Source organism: Nyctereutes procyonoides, unplaced genomic scaffold, assembly GCF_905146905.1.
Source record: "Nyctereutes procyonoides isolate TBG_1078 unplaced genomic scaffold, NYPRO_anot_genome, whole genome shotgun sequence".
NCBI lineage: Eukaryota > Metazoa > Chordata > Mammalia > Carnivora > Canidae > Nyctereutes > Nyctereutes procyonoides.
In genome coordinates, this window is record NW_026575047.1 from 52,020,279 (window position 1) to 52,045,553 (window position 25,275).

General features: G+C 39.4%; 1 protein-coding gene across 2 annotated transcripts in view; it reads left to right on the forward strand.

Moving 5' to 3' along the window:
- The window catches only part of LRRK1 (leucine rich repeat kinase 1), a 119,026-nt gene that overhangs the window by 17,009 nt on the left and 76,742 nt on the right, over positions 1–25,275 (forward strand). For both annotated transcript variants that reach the window (XM_055326460.1, XM_055326462.1), the window contains exon 2: positions 19,577–19,740. In XM_055326460.1, the coding sequence (XP_055182435.1) occupies positions 19,577–19,740 (164 nt within the window). The remainder of the gene's footprint in view (positions 1–19,576; positions 19,741–25,275) is intronic.

A 25,275-nucleotide genomic window follows, 5' to 3' on the forward strand; every position in this document is an offset into this window, starting at 1 on the left:
AGCAGAATGACCCATGGGCCCAGTGACAAGGAGGAAGACAGCAAGCCTCTCCTTCCAGGAACAAGTGTCAGCTTATGGTCAGAGCAAACCAAACATGAGTGCTGCCTTTCCTTCACTGCATTGTGCCACAGCTGCCACTTGGAGGCAAAGTTCAGGCTCTTCGTTGACCCTCTGCTGAGTTTCTGTCTTCCAGCTCTAGGATGGGTTGAGCAGACCCAGAACACAGGGTCCTAGAGCATGGAATGTTGTTTGCCCATCCCTGGAAGGAGGTAATGGGAGCTGCCCTGAGACTCAGAGAAAAATATGTGACTCCAGAGTGTACAGAACTTCTCTTTCCTTCTTACCACTGCATAGGACTCTATTCTGTGCATGTCCCAGAGTTTATTTAGCCCCTTCTCTACAGATAACATCATATTGCTTCCTCTGCAGTAATGCTGCAATGAATAGTCTTGTGTAGATAATAATTTTGCATTTTTGACATTGTATCTTTGGTGTAAATTTCTAAAAGCCAGAGTGTTGGCTAAGAGGGGAAATGCAGATTTAATTTGCTAGGTATTGGTAAATTCCCTTCCATAGGGGCTGCACTATTTTTCATTCCCTCCAGCAATGTAAGAAGATGTTTCATCATATTAACCCTTTGTCTATAATATAAGTTGCAATTTTTTTAAATTTGTCATGTGTCTTGTTATCCTATTTGTGTGTTGTGGAGCACACATATTTGGGGGGGTTCTTTACATGTTTAAATTTTAAACAAACCTCGACAAATTTAAAGAATTGAAATCATACAACATAAGCTCTGATTACAAAGGAATGAAATTAGAAATCAATAACAGAAGGAAATTTGGGAAATTCACAAATATGTGAAAATGAAATGGCGTGCTCCTAAGTAACCAGATTAAAGAAGAAATCACAAGAGAAATTAGAGCGTACTTTGAGGTGAATGAAAATAAAAACACGACATACTAAAACTTTGGGGATGCAGCTAAAGCAGTGCTTAGAAGGAAATTTCTGGCTATGATCATCTATATTTAAAAAGAAAGATCTCAAATCAATAACCTAACCTTCCACCTTAAGAAACTAAAAAAAAGAACAGACTAAACCCAAAGCAAACAGAAGAAATAACAAAGATTAGAGCAGAAATAAATGAAATATAGACTACAAAAACAATAGTGAAAATCAGTGAACTCAAAGACGGTTTCTAAAAAAATCAACAGTGTTGTCAAACTTTCACTTAGAATGACCAAAAAAAATAAGAGACAAGGCTGAAATTACTAAGATCAGGACAGAAAAGGGGACATCACTACCAACTGAACAAAAATAAAAAGAATTATAGTAGAATACTATGCACAATTGTACACCAACAAATTCAATAACCTAAGTGAAGTGGATAAATTCCTAGAAAGGCACAACTATCTAAACTGGCTCAAGAAGGAATAGAAAATCCAAACAGAATTATACTAAGTAGCTACATTGAATTAGTAATCCAGAAACTCCCCAAAAGAAAAGCCAGGCTCAGACAGCTTCACTAGTGAATTTTACCAAACATTTGAAGAATTAATATTAACCTCACAAACTCCTCCAAAAATATAAGAGAGGAGAGAACACTCCCCAGTTCAACCTGTGAGCCCAGGATTACCCTAAAACCAAAACCAAAGATACCACAAGCAAACTACAGACCAGTATCTCTTATGAATACAGATGCAAATCCCCAACACAATATTAGCAAATCAAATCCAGTAATATATAAAAAGGATTATATAACATGACCAGCTGGAATTATCCAAGGATTGCAAGCTTGATTTAACATAAATCAGTATAATATGTCATAGTAACAGAAAAGAGGAGGAAAAAATACCACATGATCATCTCAACACAGAAAAAACATTTGGCAATATCAACACCCTTTGATGATGAAAAAAATTTTGATGATGAAAAAAAATTACTGTTTCAGTGAAACAGTAATAGAAGAGAACTTCCTCAACCTGATAAGGGAAATCTATTAAAAATCCACAACTAACATCATATTTAGTTATAAAATACTGAATTGCTTTTTCTGTCACATCAGGAGCAAAACTACGATGTCCACTGTCACAGCTTCAATTAACATTATACTGAAGTGTCTAGCCAGCATAATGAAACAAGAAAAAGAAATAGAAGGCATCCAGATTGTAAAGGAAAAAGTAGAACTATCTCTACTAGTAGATGACATAATATTTTCTATAGAACATCCTAGAGAATCTACAAAAACTTAGAACTAATAAATCAGTCCAACAAATTTTTAAAATGCAGGATCAAAATATAAAAATCAATTATAGTTGCATATATGTTCAATGAATAGTTTGAAAATGAAGTTAAGAAAACATATTTACAATAGCATCAAAAAGAATAGAACAATTGAGAATAAATGTAACAAAATAAGTACAAGATTTTATACACTGAAAACTATAATACTTGATGGAAAGAAGTTAAAGAAAACCTAAATAAATGGAAAAAACATCCTGTGTTCGTGGTTTGGAAGACTTAGCAATGTTAACATGGCAATACTCCCAAAATTGGTCTGCATATGCAGTCCCTATAAGAATCCCATCTGAAATAGTCACAGAAATTGACAAGCTGATCCCAAGATTCATGTAGAAACACAAGAGATTCAGAATAGTCAAAATGATCTTGAAAAAGAAGAACAAAGTTGGAGGACTCACACTACCTGATTTCAAAATACACTACAAAGTTATAGTAACCAAGACAGTGTAGTATTGGCATAAGGATAGACACATATAGATCAGTGGAATAGTCCAGAAATAAACCCATGGCATTCATGGTCAGATGAACTTGGTTAGGGCACTAATACAATCCAGAGGGGAAATAATCATTTTTTTCAACAAATGGTGCTGGGACAACGGAGTATACAGATGGAAAAACAAAACCAAGTTGGATCCCTACCAACACAATATACAAAAAATAATTCAAAATAGATCACAGACCTAAATGTAAGAGCTAGAATTATAAAACCCTTAGAAGAAAACATGAGATTAAATCTCATGATTTTGGATTAAGCAGTGGTTTCTGTGATATGACACCAAAAACAAGTGACAAAAGGAAAAATAAATTGGATTTCATCAAAATTAAAAATCTTTGTACTTGACAGACATCATCAAGAAAGTGAAAAGACAACTCCCTGAATGGGTGGAAATATTTTCAGATCATGTATCTCATAAAGGGATTGTATCCAGATTATATAAAGACCACTTATGAGTCAACAAGAAAAAGACAAAATAAATAAGCAAAGGATCTGAATAGACATCTATCAAAAAAGATATAAAAATGTCCAATAAGCACCTGAAAAAATGCTCAACATCATCAGTCATCAGGGAAATAAAGATCCAAACCACAATGAGATACCACTTCACACCCACTAGAATAGATAATTTTTTTTAAAAAATTGGACATCTTCACCAAATGATGGTGAGGTTGAAGAATTAGAACCCTCGTACATTGCAGGAGGGAATTTAAAATGGTACAGTCACTTTGGAACATGGTTTGGCAGTTTCTCAAATTTTTGAACATGGAGTTACCATTTGGCCCAGCAATTCCACTCCTACATAAAGAGCCAAAAGAATTGAAAACATGTTCACAGAAGAACTTATGCATAAATGATCATAGCAGCATTATTCACAACACGCAAACAGTAGAAACATCCAAATGTCCATCAACCGATGGAGGAACTAATCAACTGTAGTATATCCACTCAATGGAATAGTAGTACTTGGCAGTAACCAAGGAAGAAGTACGGACACATGCTTCAGCAGGGATGAGCCTTGAAAACACGCAAAGTGGAAGAAGCCACATCTCGCATGATTCCATGTATATGAAATGTCCAGAATAGGCAAAGCTACAGAGATAGAAATTAGTGATTGTCAGCAGCTGAAGGAGAGACAAGGAGGGAAGGTCTACTCATTGGTACAGGGTCCCTTTTGGGGTGATCAAAGTGTTTTTATTAGGTCTAGAGGACTGACGGTCGTTGCACATTTCCGGAAATATGCTAAAAATCATTGAATTGTGGGGGCACCTGGGTGGCTCAGTCAGTTAAGCCTTTGCCTTCGGCTCGGCTCTGGCTCCTGTAAAGATATCAGGGTTTTGGGATGGAGCCCTGCATGGGGCTTCCTGCTCAGCAGGGAGTCTGCTTTTCCCTTTGCCTCTGCCCTTCCCCCTGCTCTCTCTCTCTTTCAAATAAATAAATAAAATCTTGAAAAGAACCATTGAATTGTGCACCCTAAAATGGTGAATTTTATGATGTGTGAATTATACTTGATAACACTGTTATTTTCAAAATGTGGTCAGATTTATCAGTCTTATATTGCTACTAGGTTTTGAGTCACAGTTAAGAGGATTACACCCTCCTAGGTTAAAAGGGAATTCACTTGTTTTCTTCTATTGCTTATGTGGTTTCATTTTTTACATTCATGTGTCTGATGCATGTGGAAGTGTCCTGGTTTCTCAGTGAGGAATGAATCTGACCATATCTCTCCCTTGTGGCCCCCAGTTGTGCATACTGTTTATTAGCATAATAAACAGTTCTGGGGGTGTCCAGTCTCCTGTCCTGGGCCACTCTCTCCTCTGAGAGGGAACAGTTAGCATTGGATCCTAGCACCTTTCCCTGGAGAAAGTATCAAATTGTTAGTCAGGATTTTGATTACAACCAGTTTTTGTTTTAAAGATTTTATTTATTTATTCATGTGATACACAGAGAGAAGCAGAGACATAGGCAGAAGGAGAAGCAAATGCCCCACGAGGAGCCTGAGGTGGGACCCGAACCCAGGACCCCAAAGGCAGATGCTGAACCGCTGAGCCACCCAGGTGGCCCCTTGTTTTTGTTTTTTATCACAATAATTTCCCATCAAGGAGTTTACAGTGATTAACTGAGCAGTTAACTCTGAGCACTGCCTCCAGGATTAAAAACTGTATTAATATAAAGTTACCTCTTACATGGGAATATTGGGCATTTCCCATGCTTTTAAGTAAGGTCATTGCCATGGCCTGCATATTGGTATCCCACCAAAATGTATATGTTGAAACCTTCACACCCAAGATGATGGTATTAGGAGGTGGGTCCTCTGGGCCTTGAGTGAGTCACAAGGATGATAGGATTAGTGTTCTCACAGAAGAGACCCCGCAGAGCTCCCTGGCCCCTTCAGCCGTGTGAGGATGTAATGAGAGCCACCCAGGAGAGGGTTCTCACCAACCATGCTGGCACCCTGATCTCAGACTTCCAGCCTCCAAAATGGTGAGAAGCAAGCTTCTGTTGTTTATAAGTCATCCAATGTGTGGTATTTTGTTAAAGCAGCCCTAATGGGCTATGACAAGTTTGAAAGAAGAGCTATTAACCAAATGAACTCTAAAACCACTGGTCTGAACTTGGCTGATCTCATTCAGCAGCATTTTTAGATAGGGTCACTGTCAGGGTAAACAATGGTCTCCTTATTTTGGCCAGTAGCATTCATAACTCATATCTATTAAGCTCCAGCTGTGTGCTAGGCAGCATGCAGGAGCCTGGCTCTGTCCACTGGCATATACCACCATGGAGTTATTGGGGTGCATTTGGCTGTATCCATACCTCTACTCCCCCACAGACTCAGCAAGGGTGCTAGAGGAAAGCCCTTTTCTTCCTCTGTTTGGCCCCCACTTACACCTGACCCAGAGCTCAGTAGATAAGATACAGGAAACCACAAACTTGTCCATTTGAATTCACATCAGTTATCTCAGATGCCTGAGGAATAAGATTGGACCCCAGACTTTACAAGTTTTAGACACTGACCGCATTTAACTTAATTTCAAATAATGGTAATAAGAACTAACATTTGTCCAGAGCCCACTAAGTTAGGTAGTGGTCTAGCATTTCCATACTTGCATCCTTCCATCCATTTGACCTTCCAATCACCCTTCTAAGGTAGGTGCTGCCATTACCTCCAGAAGGCACAAGAGGGCGATGTAGACACACCTAGCTGGGTGCAAAAGGAGGATGACTTGGTCATTCCATTCTTCATTCTGTGGTTCTCTGTGCTCTGGGGCCTCCTTCACCCAGTGTGTATGATTAAGTCCTGGGATACTTGCATGAACTGGAAAGCCCCAGGGTATTATCTTGAAACAGTATAAATTTTGACCTGACATGAACCCTACCACTGCTTTGCTGAACGGCCCACACTGGAGCAGGTGGGGTGGAGGCAAGGTTCCGGGGCGGGAAGGAAATCGGTCATGAAAAGTAAACCCAGAAGGACCTGAAGACATCCTTCTCTTTTACCAGGAGAAATCTGTGCCCCTACGCCCATTCTGAATGATACTGCAGATGAGCAAGATTCTAGGCAAATCACTTACTGACCTGCAGAGAACTCTGGAGGTTCAACAAACTGAATTCAAGAAGCTCTTAATGAGCACCTACTGTGTACATGGCACAGTGCTAGGCACACATGACTCTGAGGAAGAGAACCCAGGCTCTCCTGGACAGAAAGGAGGTGGACAGACACCTCACAAGAGGATGGTCCTGGTCAGGCAGAAGAAGAAGGGAGCCCATGGAGAGCCCCCCTCCCCCAGGTCTTCCATGGGGAGTAGCACCTATGCTGAACCTGGAAGCAGGAGGAGAACCTTGATAAATGGTGAAGGAGTGGGCCTTTTTCCAGGTAGGAGAGACACCAGAGTGAGGGCTGAGGGAGCCTGGGGTCAATGGTGGGAATGAGGCTTCAGTGTAGGGAAGGGAGGGAGTAGGGAGAGGCTAGGCTTCCTGCAAATAACCCCCATTTTTGTGCCAGTCCCCTTTTTTTAGGTCATGAATTTTGCAGTAGTGTTTTAATGTGTCTTTTTTTGTCATTTTTACAAGAGGTGACAAGATTCAGACATAAATCCTTGCTAAGACCATGCAGCCATTAAGCAGCCAAGGTAGGATTTGAACCCAAGCCTTGTCATCCGAGTGTTTTTTTTTTTAGAGATTTTATTTACTTATTCATGAGACACACACACACACACAGAGAGAGAGAGAGAGAGAGAGAGAGAGTCAGAGACACAGGCAGAGGGAGAAACAGGCTCCATGCAGGGAGCCTGACGTGGGACTCGATCCTGGGACTCCAGGATCACGCCCCAGGCTGAAGGCGTCACTAAACCCCTGAGCCACCAGGGCCACCCTGTCATCTGAGTTGAATGGCATTTCCACCACCATGTCTTAGCACCATTGGTTCTTGTGATGCCGCTGGAAAAATCCGGGTGCCTTATGTTTAATTTCCCTCTAGGTTGAGATATCTTCTTCCTTTGTGCCCATCTTTGCTAAGAGGAAGTTGGATTCAGCCAGAAGTTCTACTTACTAACCTGAAAAGTATATTTTTAAAAACTACTTTTCCATGACAGCAGTAACAGAAGTAACTGGAAACTAGGGCAAAAAAATTGAGAATCACCTCAAATTCCACCACTTAACAAAAACCAATGTTACCATCTTGGAGTCTTTCCTTCCTGTCAGTTTGCCTATGTTGCAGTATCCCTCCCTGTGCTCAATGCCATAAGCATTTATAATGCATTAGATCCTTGGCATAACCACCATTCTTTGCTCTACTAAACCATACTGCAATCAGCACCTTCATTCATACTGCCTTTTTTTTTTTGCATAATTTTTAAATGGGTAGAATTATTCCCTTGGAAATCAGTTCCTTAGAAGTAGGTTTGGTGTGAGAAAGAGTGACTTAATCCCCAGTGTTTACAAACACGATCACCTCCCCATGGCATGACCGATTTCTTTTTCTGTCTTCAGGTTGTGCCATTTTATATTACAGAAGTATTAAATAAAGGAACTCTCTTACTTCTGTGCTTTTTATTTCCCCTCAGAAGGATGGTTCCTCTTTCTTTACCAGGGTGGTGTTTGTCCCGAGTCGCTTGAGCATGGTTTCTGTGGTAGACGTTTAAAACCTGGGAAGAAGATAGCCTCACACGCTAGCTCTTCCTTCTGTTTCATCAAACTGTGTCCCCAGGGCTTAGCTTAGCATATACTGTGTATATGGTATTTCTAGAATGAATGAGAAATAAATAAATGAATTCTTGGAAGAAGAAGGAAGTGTAGGAAAGGATTTGTTGTGGTAGTTCTGTATTTCTGTGTTTCTTTGCTGCTATCCCAGAAAATTCACGGAGGAGTGGGCTTCCATCATTTTCTCTCTGGTTTTTGGATCTAATGAGACAGAATCAACTCACCCTTTAGTTCCCATGTGTTTGCCAAGCACATTGTGTTCCAGATATGCACGTCATGTTGGTTGGAAGCACACAGCCTGGGGGGTAGGGGTAAGACTTTGGTGGCAGGTGTGGGGGTTCCAGGTCCCAGCTCCACTGTTGGGAACTGAGTAGAGAGAGCTTCTCTGATGCTTCAGAGCACTGGTCACCTCGTGGAGGGGGTTGATGAGAAACCCTGGATTGCATGGGTTTGGCAGGAAGGCAGAAGTAGGCAGGACATTTCTTACATCATTAGCTAGAACTCAATAAATGGCACCAATTACTGGCATACTAAATATTATTATTATTACTAGACCATTTTATTTTATCTTTTAAAATCTATTTTGTGCTTGTAGATTATTATCCCAAGAGATTTTCTTGTTCTCTGGCTCTTCCCAGAACTGAAACAACTTGTTTTTCCAACAATTGATTCCTTCAGTTTAGATAAGGCCGTCAAAGAACTAGTTTGTTGAGCCAGGGTGAAAGTGGTCAAACTTGGGCTAGATATATTTCATCGTTTAATTTATTTTTTTGTTCCAAAGTCAACAAGAACTTGGTGAAGAAAAAAAAAATACTGGAAAACACAGGAAAACCCAAATTAAAAAAAAAATCTCCATTCATTGCACCTGCTGAAGGCAATTGCTACTGTCATTTTGTGTGTTCTTCAGACTTTCTGTCCAGAGGAACAGACTAAATTTTTACAAACAAAAATAGCAGATTATACACATTAGAAACCTTTCTTTCAAAGCACTTTAATCTCAGATAATCTACCAACCCGGAGTAAATTCTGTTATTTTGCATATTTTCAAAGGGTGTCAACTAATTTACTATGTTAGGTATTTCCCCATGATGTTTCAATCCATGCCCCATATCCTACTCTTTTTGGTTAATATTATATAAGTATTTTTCATTATTAGTCTTCATTATCTGTTCTAATGGCTGCATGGTAGTCGCTTATTTTGAATGATCTTGAGGCACTATTTTAAAAGTCAGCTCTAGCTGCTGTAACAAATTGCCACAGTCTGGATGGCTTAAACATTCATTTCACACAGTTCTAGAAGCTAGAAGTCCAAAGTCAAGGTGCCAGCAGACTCTGTTCATGGTGAGGGCCCACTTTCTGATTTGCAGACAGCCATCCTCTCATTGGATCCTCACTAGGTGGGGAGCAGCGAAGTAAGCTCTCTTGTGTCTCTTCTGTGTGGTCACTAATCCCATTGTGGGGGGCTCCATCTTCATGACCCAGTCACCTCCCAAAGGTCCTGCCTCCTAATACCATCATACTGGGAATCAGGGTTAAAACATGAATTTTGGGGGCACCTGGATGGCTCAGTGGTTGAGCATTTGCCTTTGGCTCAGGACATGATCCCGGGGTCCTGGGATCAAGTCTCACATGAGATTCCCCACAGGGAGCCTGCTTCTCTGCCTGTGTCTCTGCCTCTCTTTCTGTATCTCTCATGAATAAATAAATAAAATCTTTTTTAAAAAACACAGTAATTTTGAGGGTACCCAAATATGCAATTCATAACAAGTATTAAATTGGAAAGCAGAGTAGTGGAAATTCTGAGCTCTGGGGTCAAAAAGACCTGCTTCCACTTTTGCCCAGCTACCAGCCAGCTCTATCACTGTGAATGGTGTCTGCATCCTGGCCTCCCCCATCTGTAAAATGACACCAATGACACCTACTCATAGCATTGCTATGAACATTAGATTAAATGACAAAAATCAGTACTTGGCTCCTAGACATTGTCTTTGCTAAAAGCCATTCCCTGATTCCCTGATATTGGCCATTTACCTTGTTAGCAGGTTCTTTCCTCTGGTGTCGTAGGTTACTCTGCAGAGCAGTGACTTAACTTAGGAGTGGATCTTACTCTCCATTATTTCTTCAGATAAACTCTAGGAGAATAAGATCTTGTTATATAACATTGTTCTATTGCTTTCTGAACCAGCCATGCAATTTGCCAGTCCTCCCCCCACAATGACAAATGTCACCACGCTCTGGCCAGGTGGGCATAACGTGGCATTTTATGATTAATTGTATTTGTTATTTCTAAAGAAAATAGCACTTTTACTTGTAATTTTTCCCTTGTGTGAGCTGTCTGTATATATAACTGCACATCCCCCTTTTATTAACAAAAAGCCATTTGGTGAGAACATCCACAGAGAAGTTGTGCATCTGTGCTGTGAGGCTCCGAGGTAAGAGAAACACTCAGCCTCCATTGCCAGAGTGCTGTTCTGCATGAGCCATGAGTCAGGATGCCACCGTTTCCTGCGCTTTCTTTTCCGATGCTGGTTGATCCAAGTGGCCCACTGTGATGGGGCTGAGCACAAGCCATCTGGAGCTGGAGAGGAATTATCACCAGGGGTCACCCCGGAGGGACATGTTGCCCTCCACACCCCCCAAGCTCTGCATCTTCCCCGAACAAATAAAGGGTTGGATTTCACCGTAATTCGACCCAGAGATGAAAACTGCTTGCTGAGGCTAAAATCCCAGAGTGATAGCTGCAAAGAAAGAAGCATCCTTCCAGCTGATGGCTGGAAAATCTGGGGCTATAGCAGGTGAGCCCCTGCAGCGCCAGGAGGGTGTCACTTCTGGGGAGGGAAAGCCCCTGCTCCTATGCTCTGGCCGCTCGGGGACTTGGTGGAGAATGCACAGCAAGGTCCTTAAGCAATTATGACCAGGTCAGTAGCATCCTAAAGTTTACTTTTGTTTGCTTGGTTGTGGGTTAGTAGATATGTTTTTACTTTCTGCTACTCTATTGATAGAGATGAATGTAATAAAAAAACGTTCATGAATGTGCAAGTAAAATGTTAGTGTCTCTTCTAGGATATACAGAGGATGCAACAGATTTTGAATTGACAGACAGCATTCTCTTTCTATCATACATGTTTTCTTTGGTGGAGAAGAGAGAATTAAATATATATATTATATATAGATCTATAATATGTAACATACAATTATAACATAATGACATATAACATATAATATTGACATAACTCTATTTTAGTTATATACACATGCACACACACACACACACACACACACACATGAGGTTAACAGAATTAAAGTCACTCTCATATTACCTCTCCATTATCCTAGATTTGCAAGGAAAAAAAAAACAGTAAAAAGAGAATTATATTCTGATTTTTGGTTCAGGAGGATAACTTAACAAATATCATTCTGCAAGAAATGGTAAGACTCTCCTTAGGATATAAGGAAAAAACAACAGCAACACAAAGGATGTAAGGACAGAACAGACTCCGAACAGACAAAGGAGGACTCTCTTTAAGGGGGTACGTCCACAGGAACTGTTCCTTTAAGGGACATGGCTTTTACAGTAGACATCACTATAATATTCATGGAATTCTCTTTTACTGTTCCCCCCAAATAAAAAAAATAATTTCCATTAGTTTTCCTGTAATCAGAATACTCTGTATTTCTAGAACCCAAATTACAGAAATGATATTTAGATACCGAGTTATTGGCAACTAACATTTTCTTCCATTTCTGGAAGAAATGGCTAAATATGTAGAGTACACAGGGTCACTGAAAGTATTTCTTTATAAATAGAATATTAAATTGAAAGTGATTTTCAAGGACTAAATAGTGTTCTCATTCCACAGGCTTTTAAATATTCTTTTAACCAAATACTTCTTCACGTAATGAACTTTAATTAGTGTCCACGTCCAGCATATATAAATACCAGGCTATGTAGATAATGACATTTGTCACCACCAGAAATATGCTGTCCACTTGTCACTTCCCAGCTTACAGTAGATGCTTCTTGTATTCCTAAGAATTCTACATGGGCTCAATCCACAACCCTCGCCGTCCACTGTATTTGCAGTCTCCTCTCACTAGCTCCTAATTGACTCCTAAAATCAAACAAGTATCACCACCAAAAGAGAAAAAAATCACTCTCTTGTTTTTCGCTTCTCCTCCTTTACTTAGTAACTTACTTCATTAAGCATATTAATTTTGCATTAAAAGTAAGTGAGATGCCTATTGGTAGTGTGTGTATATATGTCCATATAAATATATGGACTTTTCATTGCTATACAAGAAAGTAATGACATTGTCATAGAGAACTAACTAAACTAACTAAGCTAAGTAGCTAACTAAAAGGAAATTTTTTTTTAATTTGAAGCTGAGTCATCCTAATGTTCTATGATTGTTTTCCTACTGGTTCTCATTGCTTATTTGATACATTAATATTTTATTGAAATAGAATACATTTTGAGTATTTATATTTTTAAAAAGAGTTTTATAGCCGTATGAGGAAAATATTTAGAACTATCATATTTTATTGCAGACAAAAATGTAATATGGACAGTGGTTCATTAATGGGCACAATAACTGAATAATCTCAAATGGAGTCAGTACATTCCTCTGCTTTAAGTTTAAATCAGAGGTTAACAATTGTCAATTATAAAACTGGTATTTGGGCAAAGTACTATAAAAGTAAATATTTACCTCTAAGAAATGTGTCTGATGGTGGGAGGAGAGACTTCTGCTTTTTTACATGATATAGTTCTGTAATCTTTTTTTTTTCAATGAGAATTACATGTGTAATTTTTTTATTACATGTGTAATGTCTTTAAAATGTAAAATAAGGGATCCCTGGGTGGCGCAGTGGTTTGGCGCCTGCCTTTGGCCTAGGGCGCGATCCTGGAGACCCGGGGTCGAATCCCACATCGGGCTTCTGGTGCATGGAGCCTGCTTCTCCCTCTGCCTGTGTCTCTGCCTCTCTCTCTCTCTCTGTGACTATCATAAATAAATAAAAATTTAAAAATAAAATGTAAAATAAAGCAGTCATTTAATTCCATTATGGGGAACTTGGGAAATAAAGAAGAATCTTTTTCTAATTCCATCATTAGTTCTACCCTAGCCCATCCTCAATACTATTATTGAGCATTAATACTCAATATATTATTAATATATATTATATATATAGTATTATAATAATATAATACTATTATTAGCATTGTGGTCTTTTTTCTTTCAATGTAAATATGTGTTAACCCTTCTCTTTATAATTTCAGGAAATTAAAAGAAAGTGGCAGATTAAATTAAATGCATGAGGCTTCGCGGATGTTTTCCCAATAATGTCCTCCCAATAATTCAATTGCACCAGAACCCCCAGCTCTCAGCATCAGTGACAGTGGACATGCGTTGTCCATGCAACCTAAAGGAATCAGATAGAAAACTGAAAACACCACAATATGAAAAAATACATAAATAGAATCAAGCAGAGTCTGGGCTCAGATTACATAATTTGCTGCACATATGCTGCATTATTTAAAAATCAAGTGAAAGTAAAATCCACTTTGTAATATGACATGCACCTTATACCCTAGCTTCTGCCTTCTTGGTGTCGCTTAACTGATTCAAAGATGGACTATTTTTATCTACATTCCTACAGTGAACAGAAGAGGTTACTTCCTACTTGCGTGTACACAGAGGCACTCACATGCACACGTGCACACACACACACACACACACGCCTGTATTTTACGGAGATAAGGGAAATATTTGTTTAATTTTGAAAGATGAGCAACAACATAATTAAGTGCCCCTTCTGATGGATGATGCTGCCATCAATTCTACCTCTTTCTCACAACCTGCCAATGCCTCTCTCCTTCCAGCCAGCTCTCCTCTGCTGTCCCAGGGTCTCTGATGGTAAATAATTAATACGACTGTTAGTGTGTGATGGGAGTGAGGCTGCCATGCTAACAAATGCAATGACTTACACACTAAGCCATTTTCTGATTCCTCTTTGCAAAAATACACAGCCAAAAAATACCCCAATAATCTCCACTCAGACACAACAATCTTTTTTTTTCCAGACTCAGCTTACTTTTTTATTTATTGGAATAAACCAAAACACAAAAGTAGTGTTTATGACCTGGTATTGTTCATTTTCCTTTTTTTATAAATTTATTTTTTATTGGTGTTCAATTTACCAACATATAGAATAACACCCAGTGCTCATCCCGTCAAGTGCCCACCTCAGTGCCCATCACCCAGTCCCCCCCGCCCCCCGCCCTCCTCCCCTTCCACCACCCCTAGTTCGTTTCCCAACGTTAGGAATCTCTCATGTTCTGTCTCCCTTTCTGATATTTCCCACTTACTTTTTCTCCTTTCCCCTTTATTCCCTTTCACTAATTTTTATACTCCCCAAATGAATGAGACCATATAATGTTTGTCCTTCTCCGATTGACTTACTTCACTCAGCATAATACCCTCCAGTTCCATCCACATCGAAGCAAATCGTGGGTATTTGTTGTTTCTAATGGCTGAGTAATATTCCATTGTATACACAGACCACATCTTCTTTATCCATTCATCTTTCGATGTACACCGAGGCTCCTTCCACAGTTTGGCTATTGTGGACATTGCTGCTAGAAACATTGGGGTGCAGGTATCCCAGCGTTTCATTGCATCTGTATCTTTGGGGTAAATCCCCAGCAGTGCAATTGCTGGGTCATAGGGCAGATCCATTTTTAACTCTCTGAGGAACCTCCATGCAGTTTTCCAGAGTGGCTGCACCAGTTCACATTCCCACCAACAGTGCAGGAGGGTTCCCCTTTCTCCACATCCTCTCCAACATTTGTGGTTTCCTGTCTTGTGAATTTTCCCCATTCTCACTGGTGTGAGGTGGTATCTCACTGTGGTTTTGATTTGTATTTCCCAGGTGGCAAGTGATGCGGAGCATTTTCTCATGTGCTTGTGGGCCATGTCTATGTCTTCCTCTGTGAAATTTCTGTTCATGTCTTTTGCCCATTTCATGATTGGATTGTTTGTTTCTTTGCTGTTTAGTTCAATAAGTTCTTTATAGATCTTGGATACTAGCCCTTTATCTAATACGTCATTTGCAAATATCTTCTCCCATTCTGTAGGTTGTCTTTTAGTTTTGTTGACTGTATCCTTTGCTGTGCAAAAGCTTCTTATCTTGATGAAGTCCCAATAGTTCATTTTTGCTTTTGTTTCTTTTGCCTTCGTGGATCTATCTTGCAAGAAGTTACTGTGGCCGAGTTCAAAAAGGGTGTTGCCTGTGTTCTCCTCTGGGATTTTGATGGAATCTTGTCTCACATTTAGATCTTTCATCCATTTTGAGTTTATCTTTGTGTGTGGTGCAAGAGAGTGGTCTAGTTTCATTCTTCTGCATGTGGATGTCCAATTTTCCCAGCACCATTTATTGAAGAGACTGTCTTTTTTCCAGTGGATAGTCTTTCCTCCTTTGTCAAATATTAGTTCACCATAAAGTTGAGGGTCCACTTCTGGATTCTCTATTCTGTTCCATTGATCTTTGCAGACACAGCAATCTTGCATTGGTGTTTCGAAAAAGATGTGGATTGTGTGTGATGCTTTATCCACTTACATGGATTTTCAGAATGGTTGCCTTTGAAACAGTGAAAGTTATGGCTTAGAATGAATGGTAAAGGGCCTGAACGGTTTCAAGGGCCATTGCTATAAGCAGATTGTCTTTGCCTTTCTACAGAGCAGGATTTTTCTGCCCTGATGGTGGAGCTCATTCAGTATGCCATATGGTAGGCCCTGAATTGAGGGCATGATATTTTCATTCACTTCTGTCTACATTTTGTTATGAAAAATTTTAAACATGAAGTTGAAAGACTTGAACCATGTACATCCATTATCCACTACCTGAAGTCTACGATTAACATTTTCTATAATTGCTCTCTCACATTCTACCCATGTGTCCATCCTTCTATTCATCCATCAATCCAATATTTTTAGTGTATCCCAAAGAAAGTTGCATGCATCTGTACACTTCACCCTCAAAATCTATAGCATTTGTATTATTGAGTACAGTTCGATATTGTTTATAGCACTTGGGGGTAGAATCCATTTAGAGCAAAATGCACAAATCTTCACCAGACTGACAAGTTTTGACAAATAACACCAATGTGATGAAAAAAAATCAGTTTCCCCGTGCCTTCCCTGGCAAAATTCATACCTGTCCCTGCCTCCAGGAAGCACTACTCTGATTTTTTTTTCCATCCATCGATTAAAACAGCATATAAATGGAATTATTGTGTGCAATCATTCTTTCACTTAGCATTACGTTTTGAACTTTCCTGTCACTCATTTCATGGATCAGTAGTTCATTCTTTTTTTATTGCTGAGTAGTTATTAAACCACAGTAGTTGTTTATCTGTTCTTCTGTTGATGGACACTCGTGCTATGTACAGTTTGGAAATACTATGACTGAAACTATGAACATTCTTAGACAAGTTTTTTTAGACCTATTTCTTTTGGGTAAATATCTGAGAATAGACTTGCTGGATCATAGGATAGCTGTATGTTCAGTTTTGTAAGAAACCACCAGACTTGTTTCCAAGTGGTTATACCATTTTATACTCCAGCCGATAAGGTAAGAGTTTTCTGGTTGCTCCATAACCTCACCAAGTCCTATAAGTCTTTTTAAATTTTAGTAATTCTGGTGAGAGTGTAGTGGTGTCTCCTTCTGATTTTAAATTGCATCTCCCTGATGACTAATGATATTAAGCATTTTTAATATCTTCTGCTGTTCCAATCGTTGCCCATTTTTAATTGGGTTGTCCTATATCACTGAGTTATAGGAGTCTTTTTTGTATTTTGGATACCATTCTCTCTCTTTTGTTTTTAGATTTATGTTTTGTAAGTATTTTCTTCCAGTATTGCTTATTCATTTTTGGAAGGTAGATCAGGGCAGCCCGGGTGGCTCAGCAGTTTAGCACCGCCTTCAGCCCAGGGCATGATCCTGGAGACCCGGGATCGAGTCCCACATCGGGCTCCCTGCATGAAGCCTGCTTTCCCTCTGCCTGTGTCTCTGCCTCTCTCTCTCTCTCTCTCTCTCTCATGAATAAATAAATAAGATCTTTAAAAAAAAATAGTAGGGACGCCTGGGTGGCTCAGCAGTTAAGTGCCTGCCTTCAGCCCAGGGCATGATCCTGGAGACCTGGGATTGAGTCCCGCATCAGGCTTCCTGCCTGGAGCCTGCTTCTCTCTGTGCCTTTCATGAATAAATAAATAAAATCTTTTAAAAAATGGTAGATCAATCCTTTGATGAACAGAAATTTTAAATTTTGCTGAAGTCTAATATAGCAATTTTTCCTTTCATGGTTATTGCTGTGTCCCATCTAAGAAACTTTTGCTTAACTCTCAAGGTATAAAGATTTTCTCTTGTTTTTTTTTTCTATAAGTTCCATAATTTCAATCTTTATGTTAGGTTATGATCCATCTCAGTTTAATGCTTGTGTGTGGCAAGATGTAGGAGTCTGTTTCTTTTTATTCATTGTAGATGTCAAGTCATTCCAGCACTATTCATTGAAAAGACTGCTTTCCTCATTGTATTGCCTCAGCACTCTTGTCAGAAACCAGTTGGATGTACAAGTGTGGGTGTATTTCTCAAATCTATATGATGTTCCATGGATATATTTGTCTATACTAGTACCCCAATGTCTCAATTACTGTAGCTTTTTTTTTTAAGAGAGAGCGTGCAAGCAGGGGGTGGAGGGGTAGAGGGAGAGAATCCCAAGCAGACTCCATGCCCAGCATAGAACCTGATATGGGTCTCTATCCTACTACCCTGAGATCATGACCTTAGCTGAAATCAAGAGTTGGACACTTAACCGACTGAGCCACTCAGGTGCCCCTGATTACTTTAGCTTCATAGTAAGTCTTGACATCAGGTGGTGTACATCTTCCAGTTCTCTTCTTTTTCAAGATTACTTTGGATGTTTAAAATCCTTTGAATTTCCATATAGATTTAAAGATCAGATTGTTAATTTCTATCCCCCCAAAGCCTAAGAGAATTATGCCTGGGATTTTATTGAATCTATAGTTAAAATTGGGAAGAATTGACATGTTAATATAATAATAATAATAATAATAATCAATAATAATATTGATTCTTCTAATCCATGAACATGGGATGTCTTTCTATTTATATGAGACTTCCTATCTTTTGTTAAATTTGTTTCTAAGCATGTAATTTTATGCTATTGGAAATAATTTTTCCCCAAATGAAAGCTGCTATAGTGTGATTCACTTCCGTGATGAGAATATTTGGAAGCCAGCCATGCTTGGCATTATTTCCACATGAGAAGCTTCTTTTTTATTCATTCCTTCAAAGAGGCAACGGAGAGATGGAGGGGGTTCACCTTAGCCTAAGAACAGGGGGGCCAAACTTCTGTTCAGGTTTGCCTTTTACTGACTCTGTGGACTTGGCCAAGAATGGTAGGAATCTCTCCCTATTTCACTCAAAATGATCAGGACATAACTCTTCATTTATTGCAGTCTTTTAAGTAATATTTATAGTGATAAAACTTTTAGCTAGGTTCATTTACACACTTGGAAATCTGATAGAAGCCTTGCATTTTCTCCTCAGAAAATGTGTGTGTGTACATGCTCACATTGTTTTATGTTCAATCTAGGATGTTCAGGCAACCTCTGAAGCCTGTCCATCAGCTGTTGGAGTCCACAAAACATCTGTTCTAAGGGTAGAGCTCAATTAGGGTGGAAGCTGACTCCCTTTACTTCTACATCTTCAGCACCCAGTCTGGTGCTTGACCTATCACAACTGCTCAGTGGATGCCCCAGCACTGCAGCATCGTGGCCTCCTGCAAAGCTAAGCACTCCTCCTAAGCAGCACTTGGAACTGTGCTCAGTTGTCCTGGAACAGCCTGGACCATCTTCCACCCAGTAAAGCCAGTGTCCAGGAGGTATCCCCTAAGAGGATACCCTGAGCCAGTCATTCCAGTGGTCCAGGGGCATCCCAAGGCCCAGAGTTCCAAGAGATTGCCAAGATCATAATGTGGCATATTTGTGTGAGGGCAAGTATGGATGAGGGCTGCTGGTTCTAAATCCTATGCTCTTAGTGGAGTTTTCAAGGCAAAGAATGTATAGATTTCCAAATCTATCTAGTATTAGACCTTTCTTTCTTCCACCACTAGATACTATATCCCCATGAAGGAAACAGCAGGGAGACACTTTGGCTGGACTACCAGCTCTCCCACCAAGCCCTTGCTTTTCTGTTGCTGTCAGTGAGATCAGCCTGTCTGTTACCAGCAAGGAAGCTGCCCTAGGTGTCTTGGATGTACTCCACAGCAGCACAGTCTGGCTTAGCACCAGCTCCACACAGGAAGTCCCTCCCTCAGGGCTGCAGGTCCCAGGGTCTGATGTCCTTGATGACACTGGCATTATTTCAGGGCAACCCCTTCTCTTCCTAAAGCCTCAGATTTATGTCATAGAAGCACATCCTGCCCTCCTCTCCAGTGATTCCCATGAGCAGCACTGGCAAGTAATGGTGACATTGTGTGTGCTCTTCTGTATTCCCAGGTGCCGAGGACATGGGCAGCAAACCGTCCACACCAGGCAGTGAACCCACAATACAATGCCCTGGGACAGAAGGCATTCATGCTGCATACAAGCAAGGAGACCCCAGCAGGGCCCGGCACCTGCTCAGAGAGGCTTGTGATGAGAGCACGTCCCAGCTGGAGAAGGTAGGGTCAATGCTGGCTCCTCCAGCCAGAGTGGGGACCTGGCTTGGATGAAGGCTATCACTCAGATTATTTCCTTCTTTTTTTTTTTTTTTAAAGTGTGCAAGACTGGGATCTGCACTTTTTTTTAATATTTTTTTATTTATTTATTCATGATAGTCACAGAGAGAGAGAGAGAGAGGCAGAGACACAGGCAGAGGGAGAAGCAGGCTCCATGCACCGGGAGCCCGACGTGGGACTCGATCCCGGGTCTCCAGGATCGCGCCCTGGGCCAAAGGCAGGCGCCAAACCACTGCGCCACCCAGGGATCCCGATTATTTCCTTCTTATCATCAGAATCAAAAATGGGGATTTTTCCCCCCTCTTTCACACGTAAACTGATGGGTGCCAATGCTTTCAAGCCAACTTCTTAAACTGCCACCATCTCTATGCAAACCCTTTCACCTTCCCAGAAGACAGGGGAAGAGTAATTGAAATGTGAACAACAAAAGGCCGATCTGAAGGTTGAACTTACCATATTCTTTTACATTTCTCTTCCATGATAAAAATAGCACATGCTCAAAAAAGAAAATTTAGAAATATGTAAAAGTAGAGAGGAAAAGAACAAGAAAATAACCATATTTCTAATGCATCCAAACAGTTCCACTTGACAATTTCATTATATTTTCTCTCTGCTGATCTGTGCATATGTCGTTTCTAATATAGATATAGTCACATTGTATATATAGTTTTGCATGCTGTTTTCTTACATAATATTATATTAAGCACTTTCCATATGATTATAAATTCTGTATGTGCTGCAAAGGAAGAAAGATTTTTACACTTCATTTTAAATGATAAAGCATTAAACCCAGTAGCCATCGTTAACCTATGTATGTAATACCTAGAGCAACCACTTTAAAAACAATACAAAGGGATACACTCAAAAACACTATTGACCAATCAAAATGGAATTTCTGTTCTGTTTTTAGGGTTTTATTTATTTAGGGACACCTAGATGGCTCAGCAGTTGACACCTTTGGCTCCGGGGGTGATCCCGCAGTTCTGGGATCAAGTTCTGCATCCGGCTTCCTGCAGGGGGCCTGCATCCCTCACTGCCTGTGTCTCTGCTCCTCTCTCTGTGTGTCTCTCATGAATAAATAAATAAAATCTTTTTTTAAAAAAAGGAGGATCCCCGCTGAGTAGGGAGCCTGATGTGTACTCAATCCTAGTACCCTGGGATCATAACCTGAGTGGAAGGCAGATGCTTAACCGACTGAATCACCCAGGCATCCCTCAAAATGGAATTTTTTAAATGTCTCAGAAACCACAGGAGGGCAGGGAAAAAATATCAAAGATATGAAAAAGCAAACAGAAAACAAAAAAAAAACAAAATAGCAGACTTTAGCTTTAGTATATAAATAACTATATCAGCATAAATGGCTCAAATACATAATGAGATTGCAGAGTAGATTTTAAAAACATGAGATTCTATATGCTGCTTATGAAACTCACTTCAGTAGGGTATATGTAGATTGAAAGTAAACGGACAGAAAAAGATACACCATGCAAACATTAATCAAAAGAAAGAAGGAGTGGCTAAATATCAGATGAAATGAAACTTCAGACTAAAGGGAATTACCATGGACAGAGAGGATATTTCACAATGATGAAGGGATCAGTCCACCAAGAAGACATAGCAATCCTAAATGTGCATGCACCAAACAACAGAGCTACAAAATATGTTTTACAAAACTGATATAATAGAAAAGAGAACTAGGTAAATCCACAATCATAGGTAGAGAGTTTGATACCCTCTCTCAACAAGTGATAGAATAACTGGGCAGAAAATCAGCAAGGATATAGAACTTAACAACACCATCCATCAACAGAGTCAAACTGACGTTTATAAAACATTCCACATAGCAACAGAGAATGCACATTCTTTTCGAGTGTCCACAAAACATATCTCAAGAAAGACTGCATACCCTAGGCCATAAGATAAACCTCAGCACATTTAAAAGAATTAAAATCAGACAGAATATATTCTCCAACTTCAGTAGGATCAAATTGGAAATTTATAACAAAAAGATAATAGGAAAATCTCCAAGCACCTGGAAACTAACCACAAACTTTTAAATAATCCAAGGATCAAAGAGAAAGTCTCAAGAGAAATTTTTAAAATGCAGTTAACTGAATGAAAATGAAAATATAACATTTCAAAATTTCTGGTATGCAGCTAAACCAGTGCCTAGAGGAAAATTTATAGCACTAAATACTTACATTTAAAAAGAAGAAAATCTCAAATCCAAACATCCACCTAAAGGAACTACCAGAAGTATAAAATAAATCCAAAGCAAGTGGGAAAAAGGAAATGCTAACTAATAGAAAATCCGTGCAATTTAAACAGGGAAACAATAGAGAAAATCAGTGAACTAAAAGGCATTTTTTTAAAAGATTAACAAAATTGACAAACCTCTAGCAAAACTAACAGAGAAAAGAGAAAAATCACTAATACCAGGAAAGAAACAGGGACTATCAGCCCATACCCTCCAAATATCAAAAAGATTGTAAGGGAACAATATGAACAACTTTACACACATAAATTTGACAACTTAGATAAAATGGACCAATCCTGGAAAAACAGGAACTACAACTCATTCGATATAAAATACCCAATTTTAAGAACCCTTTAACTAATAAGGAAATTTAAAACCTCCTAAAAAGAAATCTACAGACTCATCTGGTTTCATGGGAGAATTCTACCAAATGTTTAACGAATTAATACCAACTCTACAGATACTTCCCAACATTTTGTGAGTCCAATCAATATACCTGATACCCAAACCATACAAAAACAGTCCAAAAAAGGAAAGTATAGACCAATGTCTATCATGAATATAGATTCAAAAAGCTTAACATATTACAAATGTATTTCGGCAATATATAGAAAGAGTTATATACCATGACTGAGTGAAATTTATTCTAGAGATACAAGACTGGTTCAGTACTCAATAATCAATCATACAATCCTCCATATTAATAGAATGCTATGGAGTGACTATTGGTGTTCCCCCAAAAGGTGTGTGTTGAATAATGTGATTGTGTTTGGAGCTGGGGCTTTTTTATTCTGTCCATTTACTTCCAATCTACATATACCCTTCTGAAGTGAGTTTCTCATAAGCAGCATATAGAATCTCATGTTTTTAAAATCTACTCTGCAATCTCATTATGTATTTGAGCCATTTATGCTGATATAGTTATTTATATACTAAACTAAAGTCTGCTATCTAATTTTTTTTGTTTTGTTTTCTGATTGCTTTTTCATTTTTCTGATTTTTTTCCCCTGCCCTCCTGTGGTTTCTGAGACATTTAAAAAATTCCATTTTGAGGGACGCCTGGGTGATTCAGTCGGTTAAGCATCTGCCTTCCACTCAGGTCATGGTCTCAGGGTCATGTGATCGAGTCTCATGTCGGGCATCATGCTCAATGCAGAGTCTGCTTGAGATTCTCTCTCTCTCTGCTTCTCTCTCACTCGTACTCCCACTCTCTCTAATAAATAAAAAAAAGAAAATGCATAAAAGAAATTATCCATAAAAGAAAAATAATTGATAAATTGGACCTCCTCAAAATTAAAAACTTTTGGGGGCATCTGGGTGGTCAGTCAGTTAAGCATCTGCCTTTGGCTCAGGTCATGTTCCTGGGGTCCTGGGATCAAGCCCCACATTGGGTTCCCGACTCAGCGGGAAGCCTGCTTCTCCCTTTTCCCCCTGCTTGTGCTTACGCTTTCTCTCCCAAGTAGCATAAAATCTTTTTTAAAAATTAAAAACTTCTGCTTTGAGAATGACTCTGTTAAGAGAGTGAAGAGACAAGCTACAGATTTGGAGAAAATATTTGTAAATCATCTATCTGACTAAGAGCTCATATCTCGTTCGTACATAAAAATCTCCCAACACTCAACATTAAGAAGCAAACAGTCCAATTAAATAATGTGTGAAACAGATGAGGAAACATTTTGTTGAGAAGTACAAATGGCCAGTAAGTGCATGAAAAGACTTACTGATTGTTCAACATCTTTAGCCAGTAGGGAAATGCAAATTAAGACCATGATGATGGATGCCAGGGTGGCTCAGCAGTTTAGCGCCTGCCTTCAGCCCAGGGCATGATCCTAGAGTCCCGAAATTGAGTCCCACATTGGGCTCCCTGCATGGAGCCTGCATGGAATCTGTGTCTCTGCCTCTCTCTTTCTCTCTCTGTGTCTCTCATGAATAAATAAATAAAATAGTTTTAAAAAAAGACCATGATGAAATATCACTGCACATCTATAAGGATGGCTAAATTTTTTTTTAAATGTGACAACATCAAATTCATACTGAATGAAACTATCTCTCAGACATCATTATGAGAATATAGGATGGAACAACCATTCTGGAAAATAGTTTGGCAGTTTCTTAAAAACAAACAAACAAAAAAAAAAAAAAAAAAAACACTGACATTATGACCTAGCATGTGCACTCCTGAACCTAGTTTAGCCAAAAGAAATGAAAACTTACATGCACACAGGAGTCTGTGCATGATTGTTCATAGCAGCTTTACTTGTAATAGGAACTGGACACAGCACAAAACTCTTAACACATGAATGGTTGAACATACAATGGAATATAATGTAGATAGAAACTGTAAATATATAAAATATGTAACATGTACCATACATATAATATAAATATAATTCAAAGCATTATAAAGAAACTGAGAAAGAGGAACCCTCTTACACTGTTAGTGGGAATGAAAGCTGATGCAGCCACTCTGGAAAGCAGTATGGAAGTTCCTCAAAAAGTTAGGAATAGAGCTTCTCTACCACCTAGCCACTGCACTACTAGGTGTTTACATCAAGGATACAAATGTACTGATCCAAAGGGGCACCTACACCCCAGCGTTCATAGCAGCAATGTCCACAATAGCCAAACTATGGAAAGAGACCAGATGCCCATCAATAGATTAATGTATGGGCAGCCCAGGTGGCTCAGCGGTTTAGCACTGCCTTCAGCCCAGGGCATGATCCTGGAGACCCCGGATCGAGTCCCATGTCAGGCTCCCTGCATGGAGCCTGCTTCTCCCTCTGCCTGTGTCTCTGCCTCTCCCTCCCTCTCTCTCTGTGTCTCTCATGAATAAATAAATAAAATGTTTTTTAAAAATAGATGAATGTATAAAGAAGATGTGGTGTGTATAGATATAGATATATAAAGATAGTGGACTATTACTCAGCCATCAAAAAAATGAAATCTTGCCATTTGCAAGACATGGATGGAACTAGAGAGTATTATGCTAAGTCAATCAGAGAACGACAATTATCATGTGATCTCAGTTATACGTAGAATTTAAGAAACAAAACAAAGGATCATAGGGGAAGGGAGGGGAAAATAAGACAATATGAAAACAGAGAGGGAGACAAATCATAAAAGACTCTTAATCATAGGAAACAAACTGAGGGTTGCTGGAGGGAGGAGATGGGGGGATGGGGTAACTGGGTGAGAGACATTAAGCAGGTCACGTGATGTAA